Below are 16,648 nucleotides of genomic sequence, written 5' to 3'. Positions count from 1 at the left end.
TTCATGATTAACACACAAATTAGGCGGTTTAGCACAAAATTAGGCATTTAGGCTTATTACGGTTCAGGCGCTCTTCATAGCCTTGAAGGTGACTAAAGCTTGAAATAATGAGTGAAAATTCTACTTTTTTTTTGAAGGTTCAGAGCAGGATTTACAAATCGTAGTAGGGTTCAGATTCATTGTCTCCCTTTTGAATGTGCTTCTTTTTGGTTGCTTCAAAACGCTCTAAAATTATTTTCCCATAAATGTATAATCATTAAAATCTTTGTCACATTTCAACGGTGCATATGTTCTTGAATGTTATCCCTCCATAGCCCCAAAAAATAATGGACATAGTTAAACCTTAGCCCAAATTAGAAATCCAAAAAAGACTGGCAAGTTAGGACACAATATATTGTTGACAACTAATGTCGTACGTAGCTCATACATTATGAGCGTCGTTATCTACGCTACACAGTGATATCATGATCGAAGTGATAGACGGATATAGTCTCTAAGCATATTGACATTGTGAGAATACAGAAGTTAAAGTTTATGCTATAAATGAAACTAAATACAAAAGGAGCATGACTTATTACTTTTGTGGCACTTTCCCATGTTTTTAAAATTATTACTTTTTTTGTCTCGCAGTTTCTAAAATCTAAATTGTTGATAGTATATGATATTTATTGGCTATTGTTTATTTTGCTGATGTTTATGAACCGTAATTGTTTCTAATGCTTTAACTTCCGATGAGATTATTTTAATTCACAACTACAATAAGTGTTTAGTTTCAAATTCAAGTTGCCTAATGATAAATTGGTTATTAGTAGAGATTAATTTTATATCCAAAATTTACCCGCATAAATAAAAAAAACAAAAAAACAGAATTTAATACATCATGGTTAACACAAAAATTAAAATTAAATAATTTATTATTTTCATTTAAAATTTATATCAAATTTAATAATATATATTTTAAGAAAATAACATTAAAATTGAAATATATTGATATATATACATTAATCCGCACGAGGTGCAGACAATCATCTTGTCTGATAGAAACACAGTTTGTTCCCAAAAATTAATATTCTCCTTCAATATTAATTATGTTTTCCTAGTTTTGATAATGTCTCGTGAAATCTTTAAATTCACTGTTTAAGTGCTTTAAATATTTAAATACGTTAAAAAAAATTGTAATTTCTTTGGCTCATCTTAAACTTTTCTATTTTTTCCATTTAATGGTGGGTTGGTACTCATAAGCGTTAATTCATTTGTTTTAGTTTTTATCGGTTGCTCCTTTTTTGCCAAACAAATTATTTGACTTGTGCTGAAAATAGTTCTTGTCTAATTTTAAATTTAGCTAGCATCATAAATAGATTATTAATACATTATATAAATGTTGCAAAAACAAATTATACATATTGAACATTGATACCCTGATCAGACTATCTTTGATCTAACATATGAATCTTTGTATATATTTTGTGCTCGTTTTGGCTGTTTTCGCTGGTACAGCTTACACATGGAATGATGTAGAAATTCGTAATCAAATCGGTCCTAATATTGTTCTCCATATGAAGTGTCATATGACGAACCCAACAAATGATCTAGGAAGCAAGGATTTACAATTTAATACCTCTCATACCTTTGAGTTTAGGGATGTAGATACAATAAATTGGAAAAAAGAAGAAACACAGTGTCTTTTAAGATATGGTAGATATTACCATGATGTTCAAGTATATCGAGAATCATTTTTGACGAGAAGTGGCATACTACGTTCATGGGAGGCCAGAAGAGATGGAATTTACTTTAAAACGCGTCACGATAGACCATGGGAATTTAAATTTCATTGGATTGTTGGTAAGTAATTTTTACTAGGTGGGTTTACGTGCCATCACAAGATTATAATAATATCATTATGTATTTTATGTAAGCTATGTGCAGATCTATATCAAAATTTGTTTTATTTTTTATGTAATTTCAAACTTACCAAAATTTAACTGATATCTTTATATAATTGTATATTTTAATTAACTACCATTATATATCTTATGTATTTACATTGTCTTTAAACGGTTATAAGAATATAATACTTTTAAATATTTAGTCGCTTGTTCAACACATGAATTTCTTGTACTTTTAAATGTGTACATAATATACAATATTCAGATTTCAAATAACACAATAAATATGTGTTAAATTTAATTATATATTAATAGAATTTATTAGATAATCGATACAATGGAATAAATATTATTTGTTACAAATGTTGGTTAGTATTTAATTATTGAGATATGAGTACCGAGAATTTCGAACACAATAACTAGTTTAACAATGATATAATAATTATTAGGGAAATTTTGAAAATACATTCAAATGAGATTATATTTTGATAAATACACCATTTATTATTATTTATGAAAACTACACTTATTTATAACTGAACTAAAATAACCTAATTAGAAATTTATAATAATTTTAGTCTCAAATCGAAATTTATTTTAAAAATCAAATATTTCCACGTTTTAAATTTAGTACAAAACTCTGTCTCATCCCAATCAAGAGAAACCTAGGGTTTTCTTTTTCCTTTGCATCTATCTACTCCGATTGATTCACAATGGTCCTATTTATCCATCTTATTACCACATCAAATTTCCATGGTCGCAATGTTTAGTATTATCAAGGTCCGATGGTTTGATTTGGTGTAGCTTTTTTTTTTTTTCTTTTTAGCATCCGTGTAGCTTTTTTCTTAGGTGTAAGCCATATAAACTTAAGTTTTTTGTTCTATTTAAAAAAAATTAAGAATCTATATTTTTACTGTTTTTTTCCACGCAGCTGGTAAAGTGAATTAATAATGTGGAACCAGAGCATATCCTTAACCATACGTAGGAGATTCTAAAAGTGTATCCATATAATTTGGAGAGTCAAAATACTCAAAACTGATAGAGCTATGATTAAACAATATTCCTGTTCCGGACATGAAAAAGAAAAAAAAGATGAGTTAATCTACATGTGGCAGCCTGGACTTAACCATCTGTCTCTCCTGCTATGTCATTAACATTTGAGTTAGAAGGCCTCTTTTTCAACCCTCCGTTTTGCATGATTCTTAGTCTTTGACGACTCAATCGCAACCTTCTGTTGTTCCACATGAATATTATGTAGCGAGATTATAAGTTGTGTGTCATAGTCCGAGGTCATTTTAGCGGACATGGAAGCAGATATCACAGGTATATCTACTTTTTGTGCATCTGATAAATTAGAAGCTCCAAACAAACGAACAGAATAAGTATCAATGAAACTAATCCCCCACTACCTTTTGCAGTTCCTTGATGACAGAGATACAATCCCCCACTGACCATGCAACTTTCATAATGTAAGTTGTTCACTCTTATATAAGCTATTAATCAAGATTGATCTCTGAGTATTTGCAGTTCTTGTTATGAGGATTGTCACACTTTTTTGCGTTTAATCTCTGTTTTGTAATTTTCAGAGTCTGATATTCAGAGAAGTCTGATAATCTTTTTATCAAAAAGATCAGTGTGATGTAATTTTATTTGATATGTAAATGCAGAACCATTTGTAAATAATAACTGATGTCTTTTGGATGAATACAAGAATAGAAGTATATTATTATCAATTCATGATTAACACACAAATTAGGCGGTTTAGCACAAAATTAGGCATTTAGGCTTATTACGGTTCAGGCGCTCTTCATAGCCTTGAAGGTGACTAAAGCTTGAAATAATGAGAAATTCCACTTTTTTTTTGAAGGTTCAGAGCAGGATTTACAAATCGTAGTAGGGTTCAGATTCATTGTCTCCCTTTTGAATGTGCTTCTTTTTGGTTGCTTCAAAATGCTCTAAAATTATTTTCCCATAAATGTATAATCATTAAAATCTTTGTCACATTTCAACGGTGCATATGTTCTTGAATGTTATCCCTCCATAGCCCCAAAAAATAATGGACATAGTTAAACCTTAGCCCAAATTAGAAATCCAAAAAAGACTGGCAAGTTAGGACACAATATATTGTTGAGAACTAATGTCGTACGTAGCTCATACATTATGAGCGTCGTTATCTACGCTACACAGTGATATCATGATCGAAGTGATAGACGGATATAGTCTCTAAGCATATTGACATTGTGAGAATACAGAAGTTAAAGTTTATGCTATAAATGAAACTAAATACAAAAGGAGCATGACTTATTACTTTTGTGGCACTTTCCCATGTTTTTAAAATTATTACTTTTTTGTCTCGCAGTTTCTAAAATCTAAATTGTTGATAGTATATGATATTTATTGGCTATTGTTTATTTTGCTGATGTTTATGAACCGTAATTGTTTCTAATGCTTTAACTTCCGATGAGATTATTTTAATTCACAACTACAATAAGTGTTTAGTTTCAAATTCAAGTTGCCTAATGATAAATTGGTTACTAGTAGAAATTAATTTTATATCCAAAATTTACACGCATAAATAAAAAAAAAAAAACAGAATTTAATACATCATGGTTAACACAAAAATTAAAATTAAATAATTTATTATTTTCATTTAAAATTTATATCAAATTTAATAATATATATTTTAAGAAAATAACATTAAAATTGAAATATATTGATATATATACATTAATCCGCACGAGGTACAGACAATCATCTTGTCTGATAGAAACACAGTTTGTTCCCAAAAATTAATGTTCTCCTTCAATATTAATTATGTTTTCCTAGTTTTGATAATGTCTCGTGAAATCTTTAAATTCACTGTTTAAGTGCTTTAAATATTTAAATACGTTAAAAAAAATTGTAATTTCTTTGGCTCATCTTAAACTTTTCTATTTTTTCCATTTAATGGTGGGTTGGTACTCATAAGCGTTAATTCATTTGTTTTAGTTTTTATCGGTTGCTCCTTTTTTGCCAAACAAATTATTTGACTTTTGCTGAAAATAGTTCTTGTCTAATTTTAAATTTAGCTAGCATCATAAATAGATTATTAATACATTATATAAATGTTGCAAAAACAAATTATACATATTGAACATTGATACCCTGATCAGACTATCTTTGATCTAACATATGAATCTTTGTATATATTTTGTGCTCGTTTTGGCTGTTTTCGCTGGTACAGCTTACACATGGAATGATGTAGAAATTCGTAATCAAATCGGTCCTAATATTGTTCTCCATATGAAGTGTCATATGACGAACCCAACAAATGATCTAGGAAGCAAGGATTTACAATTTAATACCTCTCATACCTTTGAGTTTAGGGATGTAGATACAATAAATTGGAAAAAAGAAGAAACACAGTGTCTTTTAAGATATGGTAGATATTACCATGATGTTCAAGTATATCGAGAATCATTTTTGACGAGAAGTGGCATACTACGTTCATGGGAGGCCAGAAGAGATGGAATTTACTTTAAAACGCGTCACGATAGACCATGGGAATTTAAATTTCATTGGATTGTTGGTAAGTAATTTTTACTAGGTGGGTTTACGTGCCATCACAAGATTATAATAATATATTATGTATTTTATGTAAGCTATGTGCAGATCTATATCAAAATTTGTTTTATTTTTTATGTAATTTCAAACTTACCAAAATTTAACTGATATCTTTATATAATTGTATATTTTAATTAACTACCATTATATATCTTATGTATTTACATTGTCTTTAAACGGTTATAAGAATATAATACTTTTAAATATTTAGTCGCTTGTTCAACACATGAATTTCTTGTACTTTTAAATGTGTACATAATATACAATATTCAGATTTCAAATAACACAATAAATATGTGTTAAATTTAATTATATATTAATAGAATTTATTAGATAATCGATACAATGGAATAAATATTATTTGTTACAAATGTTGGTTAGTATTTAATTATTGAGATATGAGTACCGAGAATTTCGAACACAATATCTAGTTTAACAATGATATAATAATTATTAGGGAAATTTTGAAAAAACATTCAAATGAGATTATATTTTGATAAATACACCATTTATTATTATTTATGAAAACTACACTTATTTATAACTGAACTAAAATAACCTAATTAGAAATTTATAATAATTTTAGTCTCAAATCGAAATTTATTTTAAAAATCAAATATTTCCACGTTTTAAATTTAGTACAAAACTCTGTCTCATCCCAATCAAAAGAAACCTAGGGTTTTCTTTTTCCTTTGCATCTATCTACTCCGATTGATTCACAATGGTCCTATTTATCCATCTTATTACCACATCAATTTTCCATGGTCGCAATGTTTAGTATTATCAAGGTCCGATGGTTTGATTTGGTGTAGCTTTTTTTTTTTTTTTTTAGCATCCGTGTAGCTTTTTTCTTAGGTGTAAGCCATATAAACTTAAGTTTTTTGTTCTATTTAAAAAAAATTAAGAATCTATATTTTTACTGTTTTTTTCCACGCAGCTGGTAAAGTGAATTAATAATGTGGAACCAGAGCATACCCTTAACCATACGTAAGAGATTCTAAAAGTGTATCCATATAATTTGGAGAGTCAAAATACTCAAAACTGATAGAGCTATGATTAAACAATATTCCTATTCCGGACATGAAAAAGAAAAAAAAGATGAGTTAATTCTACATGTGGCAGCCTGGACTTAACCATCTGTCTCTCCTGCTATGTCATTAACATTTGAGTTAGAAAGCCTCTTTTTCAACCCTCTGTTTTGCATGATTCTTAGTCTTTGACGACTCAATCGTAACCTTCTGTTTCACATGAATATTATGTAGCGAGATTATAAGTTGTGTGTCATAGTCCGAGGTCATTTTAGCTGACATGGAAGCGGATATCACAGGTATATCTACTTTTTGTGCATCTGATAAATTAGAAGCTCCAAACAAACGAACAGAATAAGTATCAATGAAACTAATCCCCCACTACCTTTTGCAGTTCCTAGATGACAGAGATACAATCCCCCCACTGACCATGCAACTTTCATAATGTAAGTTGTTCACTCTTATATAAGCTATTAATCAAGATTGATCTCTGAGTATTTGCAGTTCTTTTTATGAGGATTGTCACACTTTTTTGCGTTTAATCTCTGTTTTGTAATTTTCAGAGTCTGATATTCAGAGAAGTCTGATAATCTTTTTATCAAAAAGATCAGTGTGATGTAATTTTATTTGATATGTAAATGCAGAACCATTTGTAAATAATAACTGATGTCTTTTGGATGAATACAAGAATAGAAGTATATTATTATCAATTCATGATTAACACACAAATTAGGCGGTTTAGCACAAAATTAGGCATTTAGGCTTATTACGGTTCAGGCGCTCTTCATAGCCTTGAAGGTGACTAAAGCTTGAAATAATGAGTGAAAATTCCACTTTTTTTTTGAAGGTTCAGAGCAGGATTTACAAATCGTAGTAGGGTTCAGATTCATTGTCTCCCTTTTGAATGTGCTTCTTTTTGGTTGCTTCAAAACGCTCTAAAATTATTTTCCCATAAATGTAAAATCATTAAAATCTTTGTCACATTTCAACGGTGCATATGTTCTTGAATGTTATCCCTCCATAGCCCCAAAAAATAATGGACATAGTTAAACCTTATCCCAAATTAGAAATCCAAAAAAGACTGGCAAGTTAGGACACAATATATTGTTGAGAACTAATGTCGTACGTAGCTCATACATTATGAGCGTCGTTATCTACGCTACACAGTGATATCATGATCGAAGTGATAGATGAATATAGTCTCTAAGCATATTGACATTGTGAGAATACAGAAGTTAAAGTTTATGCTATAAATGAAACTAAATACAAAAGGAGCATGACTTATTACTTTTGTGGCACTTTCCCATGTTTTTAAAATTATTACTTTTTTTGTCTCGCAGTTTCTAAAATCTAAATTGTTGATAGTATATGATATTTATTGGCTATTGTTTATTTTGCTGATGTTTATGAACCGTAATTGTTTCTAATGCTTTAACTTCCGATGAGATTATTTTAATTCACAACTACAATAAGTGTTTAGTTTCAAATTCAAGTTGCCTAATGATAAATTGGTTACTAGTAGAAATTAATTTTATATCCAAAATTTACATGCATAAATAAAAAAAAAAAAAAACAGAATTTAATACATCATGGTTAACACAAAAATTAAAATTAAATAATTTATTATTTTCATTTAAAATTTATATCAAATTTAATAATATATATTTTAAGAAAATAACATTAAAATTGAAATATATTGATATATATACATTAATCCGCACGAGGTACAGACAATCATCTTGTCTGATAGAAACACAGTTTGTTCCCAAAAATTAATGTTCTCCTTCAATATTAATTATGTTTTCCTAGTTTTGATAATGTCTCGTGAAATCTTTAAATTCACTGTTTAAGTGCTTTAAATATTTAAATACGTTAAAAAAAATTGTAATTTCTTTGGCTCATCTTAAACTTTTCTATTTTTTCCATTTAATGGTGGGTTGGTACTCATAAGCGTTAATTCATTTGTTTTAGTTTTTATCGGTTGCTCCTTTTTTGCCAAACAAATTATTTGACTTTTGCTGAAAATAGTTCTTGTCTAATTTTAAATTTAGCTAGCATCATAAATAGATTATTAATACATTATATAAATGTTGCAAAAACAAATTATACATATTGAACATTGATACCCTGATCAGACTATCTTTGATCTAACATATGAATCTTTGTATATATTTTGTGCTCGTTTTGGCTGTTTTCGCTGGTACAGCTTACTCATGGAATGATGTAGAAATTCGTAATCAAATCGGTCCTAATATTGTTCTCCATATGAAGTGTCATATGACGAACCCAACAAATGATCTAGGAAGCAAGGATTTACAATTTAATACCTCTCATACCTTTGAGTTTAGGGATGTAGATACAATAAATTGGAAAAAAGAAGAAACACAGTGTCTTTTAAGATATGGTAGATATTACCACGATGTTCAAGTATATCGAGAATCATTTTTGACGAGAAGTGGCATACTACGTTCATGGGAGGCCAGAAGAGATGGAATTTACTTTAAAACGCGTCACGATAGACCATGGGAATTTAAATTTCATTGGATTGTTGGTAAGTAATTTTTACTAGGTGGGTTTACGTGCCATCACAAGATTATAATAATATCATTATGTATTTTATGTAAGCTATGTGCAGATCTATATGAAAATTTGTTGTATTTTTTATGTAATTTCAAACTTACCAAAATTTAACTGATATCTTTATATAATTGTATATTTTAAATAACTACCATTATATATCTTATGTATTTACATTGTCTTTAAACGGTTATAAGAATATAATACTTTTAAATATTTAGTCGCTTGTTCAACACATGAATTTCTTGTACTTTTAAATGTGTATATAATATACAATATTCAGATTTCAAATAACACAATAAATATGTGTTAAATTTAATTATATATTAATAGAATTTATTAGATAATCGATACAATGGAATAAATATTATTTGTTACAAATGTTGGTTAGTATTTAATTATTGAGATATGAGTACCGAGAATTTCGAACACAATATCTAGTTTAACAATGATATAATAATTATTAGGGAAATTTTGAAAATACATTCAAATGAGATTATATTTTGATAAATACACCATTTATTATTATTTATGAAAACTACACTTATTTATAACTGAACTAAAATAACCTAATTAGAAATTTATAATAATTTTAGTCTCAAATCGAAATTTATTTTAAAAATCAAATATTTCCACGTTTTAAATTTAGTACAAAACTCTGTCTCATCCCAATCAAGAGAAACCTAGGGTTTTCTTTTTCCTTTGCATCTATCTACTCCGATTGATTCACAATGGTCATATCTATCCATCTTATTACCACATCAAATTTCCATGGTCGCAATGTTTAGTATTATCAAGGTCCGATGGTTTGATTTGGTGTAGCTTTTTTTCTTTTTTTTTCTTTTTAGCATCCGTGTAGCTTTTTTCTTAGGTGGAAGCCATATAAACTTAAGTTTTTTTGTTCTTTTTAAAAAAAATTAAGAATCTATATTTTTACTGATTTTTTCCACTCAGCTGGTAAAGTGAATTAATAATGTGGAACCAGAGCATATCCTTAACCATCGTAGGAGATTCTAAAAGTGTATCCATATAATTTGGAGAGTCAAAATACTCAAAACTGATAGAGCTATGATTAAACAATATTCCTATTCCGGACATGAAAAAGAAAAAAAAAAGATGAGTTAATTCTACATGTGGCAGCCTGGACTTAACCATCTGTCTCTCCTGCTATGTCATTAAAAAGGTTAAGATCCCCGATTCAGAAAATGTTTATTCTGGCTTACACGGTTCTGAGCTTCACCTTGTATCACAGATTCATGTTGAGGTGTAGAATAGGTTTAATGATAAAAAAAAAATTATGAAATTCAGGATTTAGAATATCAGGCCATATCTTTTCGCCGAAAATAACAGATCCAACACTATGAGGATCCCGCTTTGTGCATGATTTGGGGCTGTAGATGGAGCCACGCGCTAATGTGATCCGTCATAGCGACCGACCCTTTTTTTCTTATCCATTGAACCGGTGGTTGATCTAGTCGGAGCTTTGGTGCTAGATTTTGCCAAAGCTCTAGCAGAGGAGATTTGCGAATCGGGGGAGTTTATATAGGTGGAGTTTGGGGAGACGAAGAGTGTGAATGATAATGTGGTTGAAGCTGTTAAATAGCTTCGATGGTGGTGGACGACTTTACACAATCGTGGTGGTGATGTGGAGAGATGAAGATCTGTGATTGGCTGGAATTAATAATCCTACGTGGACACCTTATACGGTGAGCGTATTCGGTTTTTACTTACTGTATGATATCAGCTTTAATAAAACATAAGGATATGTCATTTTTAAATAGACTAGTTTTTTATTTACTCTTTTACGATTAAAAATAATTAGAAAACATATTAAACTAATAATAATAATAGTTTTTACAGAATAAAAATAATAAAAATTAGTAATCCACAATATAATTAAATATTAGCACACATGTTTGTTTGTCAATGAAACAGTAATTTGATTAAAAATAAAAAAAACTTTTAACTTAAAAAAATATTTAATTACTAAAATCAATATTCTAAGTATGAAGATCATCTTTATAAAATAAATTTTGTATATATTATTAATTATATAATATAATTTACATATGGCCGAGTCAACAAAAAATAAGAGTTAAAACAACTAATATTTAAAAGTTGAAAATTCTTTTTTCGCTTTAATTTGAAAATTCAGGATTTTAATGGTTGTTTTCTCTATTCTATTAAAAAACTTTGTATATATTTGGCATTTAATAATTGGGCACGTTTTATTTGTCACCTTAAAAATAAATAAGTTATCATGTTATACTCCTGAAATTAAAAATTAGTATTTTAGTTTTTAAGAGACTGTCGATTTCTAAACAGATAAAAGATGCTCTTCTAAGGGTTATGTTTATAACAACGGCTTTGAATGGTTAAAAACAAAGAAAGAGAATAAACTACCAAACCTCTATAGTATCTTGCTCCTCAAGACAAAAATCCACAGACCAAACTCATCTTCTCTCTTTTTCTTAAAGCAGCTAATCACCAGCTCACAAAATGCAAAAGCCAAAAGCATCGTTAAGCTTTACACATACATGGAGTGAGAGGATTCTCCCAAAGATCATAGTTAGGGAAAGTTTCTTCAGGCAAACCGGTCCTTGTTTGATGAGTGACAACCACATCCTCCACAAAAGTTGCCCATCCCATGTAAGGATCCCCAAATGATTTCGACATCAATCCTTTATCCGGCTTGATTGATTTCTGGCGATGGCCCATGTATCTCCTTGCTCCAATGATCAGTTTAGCAAAGTTTCCACCGTGTGTCATCACAAACACATCCGACTTCAAACACACCAAGAAGTCTAGAGCAGCTAAGCTCGTCACGTGCTTTCTAAAGCTTGCTAGTTCCTCTTTCCCTGCTAAATCCTCCTTTGTTACCTGATTTCAAAAGGACAGTTGTGAGAGAGACTGATTCTGATGGGACATGTTTCGGTGGTCTTACCAAGTTTGGGAACATGTTTCTTAGTGGAGCCATACGGTTTTGGCCTCCATAGACTTGACCAGATGCTACATAGATCTGTGTTTCTTTTGGATACCCCATTGCGCGTAGGATCACAGCAACTTCGCCCGGCTCAAGAGGGCATCTACCTTCTTTCCGCTTCTGCAAGGCCAGCTGCCAGAGATGGGAGCCATTCTGCAATACATGTCAAGCAAACTCGTTAAGGCAGCAGCTGCTGAGGTTTGTTTTAGGCACCAAATAAAAGTCACCTTGAAGCGCCGAGGCCATTCCTTTTGTCTGTACTCCGCCATTCTAGCCTTCTCTTCCCTTGTCCCCACAAAATCACAAAACGACAGTCCAACCATTCCTTTCTCGAATCTAAGATGGAGAGCCCTGTACAAGAGAGACAGAAACAAGTGAGACTTAACGTCCCAAGTTGTAACAAAGCTTTTGATATCTCATACATGTAAGGATTTGGAGTTCCAGTGCGGTTTCTCATTCTAGAGGCAATTGAATCAGCCATTTGCTCTATCTCCGGGAGAAATTTGAGGGCATGGTAATTTACACGGCATCTTAATCTGTTGATTTCTTGAGGTACATTGTCATAGCTGAAAAAAATTTCCAGCACCACAAGTAATATAAGAAATTTTTTCAAGAGTCTGAGCCTTAAACTAGAGAATATATAGATTATATTACCCAAGTCGATCTACAAAAGGCTTCAATGCCATTATCTTCTTCTCCTTTATCCTTGGCAATACATTGTCTATATAGAACTGTGCTGCTGCATATTTGGGAATGTTTTTGACTGTTCTTCTACAAAAAGACAAGTACATAACACGGTCAATACTTTATAGTAATCAATTTTAAATCAGATTACGCCAAAGACCCACAAGCTCACTTTTAAAAATACTCAAACAAAGTATATCATCAGAAAATAAATAAAGAGTTGAAGGAGCAAACCTTATACTAGAGAATAACTCTGTTTTGTCAGTGAACCAGTCAGGTATGTCTTTAACGATTCGGACATCATCTTTCAAGTAATCAATGAAATGATCTACATCAAAAATGTCTTCAAACTTCCTGCACAACAAAGTTTACAGCTCTCATATTATCATAACTAGAATACAAAGTAGCAGCAAAACCTAGAAAAGCAATGGAACCAAATATCTTAATCAAGCTTACGTCTGGTCTTTCCAAATTTGGTCCTGCTTCAGTACTGGTAGAATCAGAGTTGCATTCATAATCTTGGCAACTGCTACTGCATTACAGATCTGGGGGAGAAAAAAAAGACATAACTCATATTGAACCATGATAGGGCATCAAAAGCATGGAAGATACATACAGCAATCCGCTGCTGATTCAAACCACCTTCAGCATGAATGAATACATATCCATTCGTTTCATTCTCAGGAAGAACATCTGAAAAAAAAAACATTAAAGTGAGATTTGCTACTAAGCTGACACAAAACAAAACCATTCTCTCTGTAGCAGCTATTAAATACCAGAGACTCCTCCACCAATGCGCCGCTCAGCGCAAGGCTTCCAAGAAGTAGTTGCAGGCAAAGGATTCTCCCAACGGGAAGCTGACTCCTTTACCTAAAAACACACAAACAAAACACATTACGAGATTCAAAGCTTATGCATTTAACAAACAGATTCAAAAGCCTTTTTAAAACACTTACATGAGGACAGTTGAGCACAATCCCATCTTTCTTACACAAGTAGGGCGCATTCTAGCAAAAACACAACAAAGAAAGAAGAGATAATAAAGCTTACACCTTTTTCGAATCCAAAGGAAAAGGCTTTTTACCAAGTGGTTAACAAGGCCGTAAACGGAGATCAAGCTTGCGACGGCGGCGAGGAACAGTATCAGAAAGATCGAAACTTTACTCTTCTGCGGAGAAGCCCTGAGATCGTCTCCGCCGAGGAAAGGAACCCACCAGATCGGACGGTCTCGATCTCTCGAGGAGTCCTCGTCTCCGGTGCGTGGCGGAGAGGAAGAAGATCGGGTAACGAGAGAGCTGGAGTGACGCAACTCCGCCATTGCTCCTCGCCTCGGGCTAAAAGACGCCAGCTTTAACTAATCGATTCTCCCTCTCTCTCTTTCTTTCTTCTTCTCAATCTCTGTGGCTATTACTGCCATGTGAGGGAAGAGCTTGAAGGAGAGTACCGAACAGTTAACAAGAAACTGAAAGAAAGTTTTTTTTTTTTTAATGACTTGTTGTTATGTACAGCTTCAAAGTCAAAACTCTCTAACTGAGACAGAAGGTTAGATTGTTATGTATTTACAAATTCATCCTCGTAGTTTATAACAACTATAATAATCACCCCTAGTTTCTCTGCTTTGTATGTTCAAATCCCCGAGCGAAGACAATAAACTCTCTAGCTCAGACAGAGGGTTGCAACAACAGTGCTGCTATATAACCACATTCTTTTTTTTTTTTCTTTATATTTTTTCCGGTAATCAATGTTGATCAGTGCTACTATCTGTGGTATGACAACGTTGTGATCCAGTTTTTTTTCTTATCGAAAACTTCACTAAATCGCTTCAAGCCTCCAAAACCTCAGAGCCGGCCCCTGCAAGTACATGTACTCAAAAGTTGTTTCTGGGATCTTAGATAGTTCATGACAGATTGACAGGACACAGTACCCCCTGATTATCTGCGCCTTGTATGACGTACCGAGCCTACAACAGCATCTCCTCGGTAGAACATTTTACAGATTAAGGATTGAGAATCTTGTAGGCATTAAGTGTGTGGTTAGCTATGTAGCTTCCAGTCAAACAGATACAGATATTCTGTCATTTCCAGTCAAACAAAACTGATACAACGGATTCAATCTTTAATAGATATATATGATGGGAATATTACCCAATAGCGATGAGATGAAGATGGGATTAGACAACTAAAAGATTTAAGAAGAAGACTCTTTATAATTTTTGGAAAGGGTTTACAAAGATTTTGTTTTGAGAACTCTCTCTTACAAATGTTTTCTCTCTTAGCTTTCTTGATTCTTGGATGATTACAAATGGTGCTAAGCACCCCTATTTATACAAGTGGAGGAGCACACTCCAACAAGTTCTAGATTTCTCTAAATTATTATTTATTTCAAAATATCTAACTCCATAACTTTCTCTCTTCTTCTACACAATTCTTCTTCTACACACTTCTTTCATTCTTCTCCATTTTTCTCTACATATCTCTTCTTCTTGGGCTCTTGGGTTATAACTTGATTAGTTATTATTCTTGGGCTAATGAGGGAAAACCCAACAAATCTCCCCCTTCCCGATTTAGCCCGAAACCGTTGCCATCCCCGTGCCTTTGCAGCAATCTTCAAACTTCTTCAGCGGTAATACCTTGGTCATAAAGTCTGACCAGTTTTCGTCGGTGTGTACCTTTGTGAGATGTATGAGCTTCTCTTCAAGAACTTCTCGTATCCAATGATGCCGAATGTCGATGTGCTTCGAGCGAGAGTGAAATGTTGGATTCTTTGCTAGGTGAATAGCACTTTGGTTGTCACATAGCATGTTGTACTTTTCTTGTTTTACTCCTAACTCAAGCAAGAAATTCTTCATCCATAGCATCTCCTTGCATGCTTCCGTTGCTGCGATGTATTCTGCTTCCGTGGTGGATAAGGCAACACACTTTTGTAGTTTCGATTGCCAGGAAACAGCTCCCCCTGCAAAGGTAGTAACAAAGCCTGATGTTGATTTCCTTGAATCTTTATCACCAGCCCAATCTGCATCGGTGTAACCGTTCAGCTCCAATTTTCCATTGCCAAAACATAAACACTTCTTCGTTGTGCCTCGTAGATAGCGTAGGATCCACTTAACTGCTTTCCAATGCTCCTTTCCTGGATTCGCTAGAAAGCGACTCACAACTCCTACAGCATAGGCAATGTCGGGTCTGGTGCACACCATAGCATACATGAGACTGCCCACTGCTGATGCATATGGGGTAGTCTTCATTTCCTCTTTCTCCTTCTCACTTGTTGGACTTTGCTTCGAACTTAGCTTGAAATGTCCACCAAGTGGAGTGCTCACCGGCTTTGCTTTGTGCATGTTGAATCTCTCCAACACCCTTTCAACATATCGTTCTTGGGACAACCATAAAAGCTTCTTTGGCCTATCCCGAGTGATCTTCATTCCAAGAATCTGTCTCGCTTGCCCCAGATCTTTCATCGCAAAACACCTTCCCAAATCTTTCTTTAATGCGGCTATCTTGTTGCGATCTTGACCCACAATTAACATATCATCAACATAGAGCAATAATATGAGAAAGTCGCCGCTTTCGTACCTCTTTATGAAAACGCAATGATCATTCTTGGTTTTCTTGAAGTTATGATCCACCATGAAGGAGTCAAACTTCTTGTACCATTGTCTTGGAGCTTGCTTGAGACCGTAAAGACTCTTCTTTAATCGGCACACCAAGTCTTCTTTTCCTGGAACCTTGAATCCTTCAGGTTGCTCCATATAGATCTCCTCCTCGAGTTCACCATGTAGAAAGGCCGTCTTGACATCGAGTTGTTCAATCTCCAAGTCTAGAACCGCTGCTAGACCAAGAACCACTCGGATAGAGGACATCTTCACCACTGGAGAGAATATTTCTTCAAAA

At 32.6% G+C, this 16,648-nt stretch overlaps 1 protein-coding gene across 1 annotated transcript; it reads right to left on the bottom strand.

Annotated features, from left to right (window-relative positions):
• Nucleotides 1-11,408: 11,408 nt before the first annotated feature.
• LOC106416270 (protein PECTIC ARABINOGALACTAN SYNTHESIS-RELATED) lies at nt 11,409-14,185 on the bottom strand. The gene is made up of 11 exons (XM_013857129.3): nt 13,846-14,185; nt 13,718-13,768; nt 13,538-13,631; nt 13,378-13,454; nt 13,218-13,306; nt 12,996-13,115; nt 12,732-12,848; nt 12,500-12,643; nt 12,305-12,428; nt 12,039-12,230; nt 11,409-11,974 (listed from the first exon to the last, which is right to left on the bottom strand). The coding sequence occupies exons 1-11, from the start codon at nt 14,077-14,079 to the stop codon at nt 11,615-11,617; spliced, it is 1,602 nt and encodes a 533-aa protein (XP_013712583.2). The 5' UTR covers nt 14,080-14,185; the 3' UTR covers nt 11,409-11,614.
• Between the last annotated feature and the right edge of the window lie 2,463 nt (nt 14,186-16,648).

Source organism: Brassica napus, chromosome A9 (assembly GCF_020379485.1).
Source record: "Brassica napus cultivar Da-Ae chromosome A9, Da-Ae, whole genome shotgun sequence".
NCBI classification, from domain to species: Eukaryota; Viridiplantae; Streptophyta; class Magnoliopsida; order Brassicales; family Brassicaceae; genus Brassica; species Brassica napus.
The sequence above is the reverse complement of the archived record's forward strand: the minus strand, read 5'-3'. Positions and strand labels throughout refer to the sequence as shown.